The 7,944-nt window shown below is 46.0% G+C and overlaps 1 protein-coding gene across 1 annotated transcript in view; it reads right to left on the reverse strand.

The window, feature by feature from the left end:
- Positions 1-7,944, reverse strand: part of IKBKAP (inhibitor of kappa light polypeptide gene enhancer in B-cells, kinase complex-associated protein) — a 36,076-nt gene that overhangs the window by 15,199 nt on the left and 12,933 nt on the right. Inside the window, exons 13-22 of the mRNA XM_009328988.1 lie at positions 6,836-7,018; positions 5,995-6,101; positions 5,388-5,491; positions 4,501-4,554; positions 4,294-4,399; positions 3,501-3,616; positions 2,681-2,754; positions 1,965-2,043; positions 1,619-1,698; positions 579-719 (exon numbers count right to left, since the gene is read on the reverse strand). Coding sequence (XP_009327263.1) covers positions 579-719; positions 1,619-1,698; positions 1,965-2,043; positions 2,681-2,754; positions 3,501-3,616; positions 4,294-4,399; positions 4,501-4,554; positions 5,388-5,491; positions 5,995-6,101; positions 6,836-7,018 — 1,044 coding nt within the window. The remainder of the gene's footprint in view (positions 1-578; positions 720-1,618; positions 1,699-1,964; positions 2,044-2,680; positions 2,755-3,500; positions 3,617-4,293; positions 4,400-4,500; positions 4,555-5,387; positions 5,492-5,994; positions 6,102-6,835; positions 7,019-7,944) is intronic.

Genomic DNA, 7,944 nt, shown 5'->3' on the forward strand with positions numbered 1-7,944 from the left:
ATCCACTGTTTCACATACAAACTGCCAATGGTTTAACACTGCTTCACTAACCACTGTTATTATCCTATTTTCCCACCCTTTATCCGTGTCTGGTGTTGATTCATCCAAGGAGGATGGTTACCAAAAAGGTAATCATTCAGAAATATGCAGCTGAAGATTTACAAAAGTAATTCAGTCTCAAATGGAACAGCTGAGATCCTTCTGAAAGGCCAGCTGCTCCAAAAAGCCAGCATCTCCCTGAGATGACAATCTTGCTCATGTCTCTTTGTCCCCTATGCCACACAGCCTGTTCCTAAATTGAATGCATTTCTTAAACCCTTATAAGCATCCTGCATCTATTACTTTAATTCTTGTAGTAAAAAGTTGTTTTGCTATCTGTGGAATTATTAGACATTGTGGATGGAAGGACACCTTCCATCTGCTGAGGATGCTATGTCTACATAAGTTTCGTGGAGAACAGGCTCGCTTCAGAGGATCTGAAGCAAAATAACTGGTGTTAAGGACAGATTTGCTTTCTGCAAATGACTTACTAGAAATCTCTCTAATGGTTCCTTCACCTACAATAAGAAAATGCTCACTTTTGAGGGTCAATGTGTTCCATGGCAACTCTCATCACATCACATATGAGGTTTACTTTTTTCTGATCAGGATGCTGGCGTGGTTGAGCATTACTGCTACCATTCAGAGATGGGTACATACTCTTTGTGAAATCTTCTTCTCTAAATAAAAACAGATACCATGAATACCAGCACGGTCCATCACAGCCCCAAACAAAGACAGTAACATTAAGAAACACAAATGCATGCTGAAAATTACTCAACAAAATAGCTCACGTATCATTCAGTACTGACACACAACCTGCCACACTACCAGAAAGCTCTCCAACATCTCTCATCTGTCCCAATTGATTCTCAGCCAAGAGAGGCATTGGAAAAAACTGGTCAGAACAACTACTTTAGTTGCACAAAAAAAACAGAAGGCAAGATTTTCAAGATACAGCTGTCTTCTACTAAATCCACTTATGGAGATGCTGAGCACAGAGCACTTCTGAAAATTAAGCCATTTGCTTTTATTTCTAGACAAAGATTTAAGGTCAGGTCAAAACTGAAAATAAAACAGAACGGTTAAGTGATAGCTCCAGCTCCTAAATAATTATTTACTTCAGCAAGCTTGAGAAGTCCTCAAGCTACCAATGCCCTAAAGCCTCTTACCACTCAACCTTTGAGAAGAAGTCAAGGGACCTGATTTGGGAGTGTAAGCACGTGCCTTGGCCTCAGGTTTCAGATAAGCAGTGCTGTCTTGCTCCTCTTTATGAGGGAACAAAACTTTCTCTGTTCACATTTACCCCTGTACAGCAAACCAGAAGACAAATCAAAGCAGTCAGATGATGTACTAATCCCTTGCTGGAAAAATCTAATGGCTGCCTGCAAGCTAAAATTCCCAACAAGACACACTGACTGTCCTTGAAACTATTGAGCTTACTTGAGTTTTTATGACCCAACATGCCAGATTTCTGACTGACTCCTTGCACCCACATTGAAGAGCTGCCAATATTTTGACAAAATAATGTACCACCACATGATTACATGCATGCTTCCATTTGCAGAATTATACTCACTTCAGTTCTGTGAAAAACAAGTTGATATGGTTCACAGAATCTATTTGCCTGATAAAGGTTTCTGCATTTTCTAGAAATACCTGAAATGAGTAAGAGTATTATTACTGTTATTCTGAACAAGTACATTAAGTACAAGAACAAATTCAAAGACCTTCTCTGAACGTACGAGATGAAGGAAATGCTAAATCCGATCTGCCTGCATGAGGATGCAGCAGTGCAGAGCAGCCATCTCTGCTGAAAGCAGAACTGACAGCACCACCTACTCGTTTGAGCCCACTGTTCAATGTCAATGGATTCCAGGCTAGATGAATATGGAAAACAACACAACAAAACTGGGCATACTTGCCTTGGGATTGTGGTCATAGAGAAGATTGAGGTTGATTCGCAGCTTCCTCATACACTGAAATGCTTCCCTGAACATAAGCCTGGAGGAATGAATCAAGTGGGATAGTTTACGTAGTGGATAGGTGCAATATCTGCAAATAAAGGCAACTGACTAAAGGTATGCACAGATCCCCTGGGAAGGGAATAGCCTAGGCAACAAGCTGTGTAGATTGCCTTCCAGAAAAAATGTGCAAGGTCAATCCTGTTCATTGCCAGCCTCTGCAGTGGGACAGACCAGCACGCCAGGTTGAGGAAGCAATACAGGCCTTGCATTATTTTCTTCCTCTCTTAAAACAGAGAACTACATTTTAATCTAATGGACCAACTTCTGTTTCAGAAAACTTCAATGTAAATCAATTAAACAAACAAAACATGAAAAACAGCAAGCTTCATCATGAAGTGATTGAGATGTCTGGAGAATGGAGCAGACGAAGATTTCTCCCACCTACACAGTCTTAGCACCCATATAAACCCCTCAGTGGTGAAGTGAGAGGCACCTGGGACTGCTGAAAGCTGGACTTCTAGCTGGTAGCCACAGAAACAGTTTCATTCCCACTAATGAAGTCAATTCCTTTGAGTTTAGCCTCCCTCCCTTCTCCAGCAAACAAAACCAGGCCAGCTAGCCTCTAACAGCTCAGACTAGGGGAGGGAAGACCAGAATACACCAGTGCCATTTACCTGTCTAGCCACTTCCGAATCTGGGCAAGAACCAGAGCTCGGTGGTGAACAGTCTCCAGATTTCCTCTCGGCATCTGTAACACAAGACCCACACAATTATTTATTTGTAGTTACTCTGCCTACATTGAAGGCAAAATGAGGACTGGCCAATTTTCTAGGCCTGTCTGCTACTTGCAGGTCCATGGGCCTGTCTGTTCACTTCAAAGGCCATGCAATTTCAACGACTGTGGAAAAGTGTCCGAAAATTCTCTCAGCTCAGAAACATTGCTTCCTCAGGAGGCTGGACTCCACTCAACTGGGCAAGACCCAGAGCAACCTGATCAAGCTTTCAGGTTAGCCCTGCTTTGAGGAGGACGTTGGGCTACACACCTCCAGAGGTGCCTTTCAAATGACATCCTTCATTCTGTGAACCTCTGCTGGTTCTGAAGACTGAGCTCAGCACTTCAGACAAACTTAGTGCCAAGGCTAATGGAGGGCTGCTAGCAAATACAGCAAGTACTAAGAGGTGAGTCTGAGATTCACTGCAAGAGGCCACAGTATGAAGCACCACACTACCTCAGCGATTAGGAATTTGAACAGCCCTTCCCAGTTCTGTACGCACCCAGCTGCCTGGGCTGAACCTAACTCCCATAGGCATTCTCAAAATCCCTCCATACCCAGCCAGGCAGCTGGAGATTTGTGAGGCGCTGTGCTGCAGCAGTACAGGGCAGCAGCTTTATAGCACTGCACACATTGTTTGCCAGTTGGCCAGCTGCCCACTGAGATGGCCCCTCCATACTCCCTGATAGCAGACCTCAGCAGACACGGGCAGAGCACTGACCTGCAGCACAACCTTTGTGTCCTGGGGCACAATGGTGATGATACGTGAACCTCGCTCCACCTTGCGCAGGGTCTCACTGTTGGGTGCAGCAGCACTGCTCAGGCCAGCCTGAAGGGCTGAAGACAGCATTATTTATCAGCACACATGGCACACTGTAGCACAGTGCTCCTGTCAGGCTTTCCTGTGTGGCCCTGCAAGGTCGTACTGGACCAACTGAGTCAACAATACACCAGTGACTTTCAGCAGTTCCAGATAGGAAGAGGACCTCTTAACGCTATGCACTGCTGTACACAAAGTAGAGATATGTACTCTATACAACAGGATCGCAAAGCTCAACAGACCAGATGAGAGGAGCACTGTAAGATGTAAAGGACCAATAAATTGTCATCCTGCCTTTCCCAGGGTCCTCATACCTCTCATAGCCAGATGCCACCAGAAACTCTTTCTGCTGGGATCCCTTCTGTACCACACACCCTCAAATAGCACACAGCCCTTTCTTTGGACATGGAGGGCAGGGAGAGAATGCAGGGCTAAGCTGTTGAAAACAGTGAAGAGACAACAACTACAGGACAAATCCTGCTCCCTCGGAGGAGCATGTGGTATACAAAGTCAGTTCCCTGTGCTCCTTGCTCTCTGATAGATTTTTGAAAGCAGCTCTCTTCCTCTGTCTCTTAAGCAGTTGCTCTGAGTGACTCAAATACAACAGGTTTGGATGTGAAAAATGGGGACATCTTGTGGCTCCAAGACAATGGCCATGAGCTGCCAGCAGCAGGCAGCCAGAGCTGGCATTTACCTTTCACTGACATGTTCTTCAAGCAGAAGCATTGACAGGTGTGGGAGTTGGTTGTCACCAACAAAAACTCATTGTATGTTGCAAATGAGGTGATGTTGGAAGCGACCTGTAGAAAAATCATGAAGTTTATCACCATACAGAGCAGAACAGGAAAGCCACCTTTGGCAGAGGAAAAGGAGATGCAATGAGGGGCAAAAACTTTGGTACCTCAATATCATTAACAAAAAACCGGCATCGATCTGTGAGACCCAAGATCACCTCCTGTAAATAAAAAGGATGACAAGTATAAGCTATCAGTGTCACAACCTCCAGTGTTTCACAACACTGACTAGCACTGGATTGAAGTACCTTACAATTAGGTACTGAGTACCTCATATGAATTACTCAAAGAAGCTGGACAGGAAGTCATGCAACCTCTATACCAGGAGGGCTTACTTAAGTGTCTTTAAACACTTCTGGCTGGAAATCCAACTTGGTCTACCCTGTAACAGAAACTGCACAGTAACAAAATAGAAGCAGAAACCATGCCAGATAATTTAGTTTTTTGTTCAGCAGCATTTGGTCCAAAATACCAGGGGAAAAGAAATAGTACAGAACAGAGCAAAGCAACTCCATAGAGCATTCACTTGGATACACGCTGAAGGAAAGAAACCCTGAAACTACCAGCAAAACAGCTAGTCATTCCTTAAGCTGTTGTAACTATCAAGAAACCATTACCAATAGGAAACACCAGTAGTAGATCTGCAGTAACTCAATGCAGCCAAATTTGCTAACAGGATAAGTTCAGATAAAACAGAGCAAAATACTCTTTTCAAAAACAGCAGGGCAGTGACTGCTGGAAATTTTAAATCTGAAATTTCTCACTCTTCAATGACATTATTTATTGAATTCATAGAATGGGGAGATTGGGTGTTAACTGCAAGCCATCAGAAGTGCTCTAGAAGACAAGGAAAGATATCCTCTCAGCTCTGCATAGGGCTTTATGAAGAACGCTGTTAAGAAGTATCATTGGACTCTGGGCAGAGGATCATGGTGCACATTTGACACAGAGAACAACTGAGTAGGGAATTTAATCTGCTCACAGTCTTACTTACTTCACCACTGATCCTTGTGATAGAAGTCTGCATGCAAGGGTAGGGGAACTCAACAGCAAAGCCACTGCTAGTCCACCAGGGCTCAAGGACTGGAGTAGAAGCCTCTGAAGAGCAAAGAAGATCAAACTGTTTTCCAGCCAATCAAAGATTCAGACCTTACAACCACATGACATGTATCTCAAGAAAACTAGAGCTGGGAATAAGCTACACTAACTGACAGAGAGGAGGAATGTGGACACAAAAGCCCAGGACAGAGCAGACAAGAAGGTGGTAACTTCTAGGGGCTCAGCCGCACCTTTATTCCACTGTGGAACAACAGAGAAGTGCCAAGGACGTGGCAGACAGACAGCACTTCTGAAATCACTAAACCAGTCATCATCTTTTCAAATCATGAAGTCTGAACTATCATTCTGAACAACATTAACTGCTTTCTGACACAAATCACTAATTTAGGGCCATTTCTGGGAGAGGAGGGAGCATGAAAGGCAGGACCAACTACCAGCAAGAGTCACCCATGACCCTGGAAGTGAAACCATCCCATTAAACCTTTTGAGAAATCTGTAATAACTACACCTCAGACCACGTACTTTAATAGGGCCCAGCTTACCCCAGAAGTATTTAAGGATCTGTCTGTGAGCCAGCTGCAAAGCTACAGTTTTGGTCACTGGGCTGCAGCACAGGCTGATCACTTCTCCATCTACAGGCACAGACAACCTGGAGCAAGACACAGAAGACACAGAACATCAATCACAGGAGATACGTTTAACACCTAGATCCTGCATTTCTTGTGGCCAGATGTGTCAGCTGATATTGGCACCAGAGCACCAGCAACCCCAGCCAACAGGCATTTGTCTAACTGTGCTAGTCACTGTCTGCATGCTTACAGCACTCTGCAGAGCCCACACAAAAGAATTGTTCTAATCTACAATTCATATGCAAATCAGCCTGTCTTGCTGTGTGAGTGCTGCAGAAAGCAACTCTCAGGATCCCTTTGGGAAGCAGATTTCTGTACTCCAGCTGGCTTCCTTTTGTGATCTGGTTTTAGTTCAATTGACCCCACAAAGCCCAGCAGGTGAGGAGGAGGAAGACAGGAGTAACAAGGGCTACCAGTCCCCTTCTGGACCTTGATATTGGTGGGCAAAGGTTAGAATGGAGGAATTCAGTCCCGCTGAGGGCCTGGAATTCAGACAAAGGAACAGAGCTATCCTGTACTGACACAGGCATGCTAGCATACACCCTCTTGTGAGGCTAAGTGTAGGCATTAGGACTACAGTCAAGTGCTGACCAGTAGGCAGCTTCATGAGCTGTTTGGTTCTCCCGTAGGAAGAGAGCCAAATTCCCCAACCCACAGCCTCCAGGCTGCATGTCTACTGAGAGACTTAATTCCTTCCAGGCACTGTCCAGAGGCGCTCTCAGACTTCACCCACAACTGACATGATCTCTAGTACCGTAAATGCAGGCGCTCTTCTTCAGCTCCAGCCACGTGAGGCACTGCAGTCAGATGGTGAAGGACAGACTGAGCAGCATGCTGACCCTGACCAACCACCAGGAAGCTGTCATCTGGCAGCCAGGTGAGAAATCGGAGCTCCAGAGGATTCATCACTTCATTGTTGTCACTACCCACATCAACTCTGTCACAAAATAAGAGAGACTGGGAAGCAAATAGAACCTGATTTCAGAAGGCCACCTCACTGGAGAGGCAAATGTCTTCTGAGGCACAGCCTGGCTGTTCAGACACACACGACTAGGAGGGCTCCAGCGCACAAACACACAGTCACCCAAAGCATGAATCCTGCCACAGGCTGGGCTGGAGATGAAGGATGAGACCCAGGGAGCCCCATTTGTTTTCCCTAGGCAGTACTGCTCCCATGCCAACTGTTTACAGGAACAAATGCAGAGCAGGGTGGTTTTTTTTATCATTTATCTTTGCCAATGTGACGCCCATCTACAAGAAGGGCCGGAAGGAGGATCCGGGGAACTACAGGCCTGTCAGCCTGACCTCGGTGCCGGGGAAGATTATGGACCAACCCGATCTCCTTCTATGACCAGGTGACCCGCCTAGTGGACGAGGGAAAGGCTGTGGATGTGGTCTACCTGGACTTCAGTAAGGCCTTTGACACCGTCTCCCACAGCATTCTCCTAGAGAAGCTGGCGGCTCACGGCTTAGACAGGTGTACTCTGCGCTGGGTCAAAAACTGGCTGGACGGCCAGGCCCAGAGAGTTGTGGTGAATGGAGTTCAATCCAGTTGGCGGCCGGTCACGAGCGGTGTTCCCCAGGGTTCAGTTTTGGGGCCAGTCTTGTTCAATATCTTTATCAACGATCTGGCTGAGGGGATTTAGTGCACCCTCAGTAAGTTTGCAGATGACACCAAGTTGGGCGGCAGTGTTGATCTGCTCGAGGGTAGGAAGGCTCTGCAGAGGGACCTGGACAGGCTGGATCGATGGGCTGAGGCCAACTGTATGAGATTCAACAAGGCCAACTGCCGGGTCCTGCACTTCGGCCACAACAACCCCATGCAGCGCTACAGGCTTGGGGAAGAGTGGCTGGAAAGCTGCC

The sequence above is a fragment of the Pygoscelis adeliae genome, unplaced genomic scaffold, assembly GCF_000699105.1.
Source record: "Pygoscelis adeliae isolate BGI_AS28 unplaced genomic scaffold, ASM69910v1 Scaffold127, whole genome shotgun sequence".
Taxonomy (NCBI): domain Eukaryota; kingdom Metazoa; phylum Chordata; class Aves; order Sphenisciformes; family Spheniscidae; genus Pygoscelis; species Pygoscelis adeliae.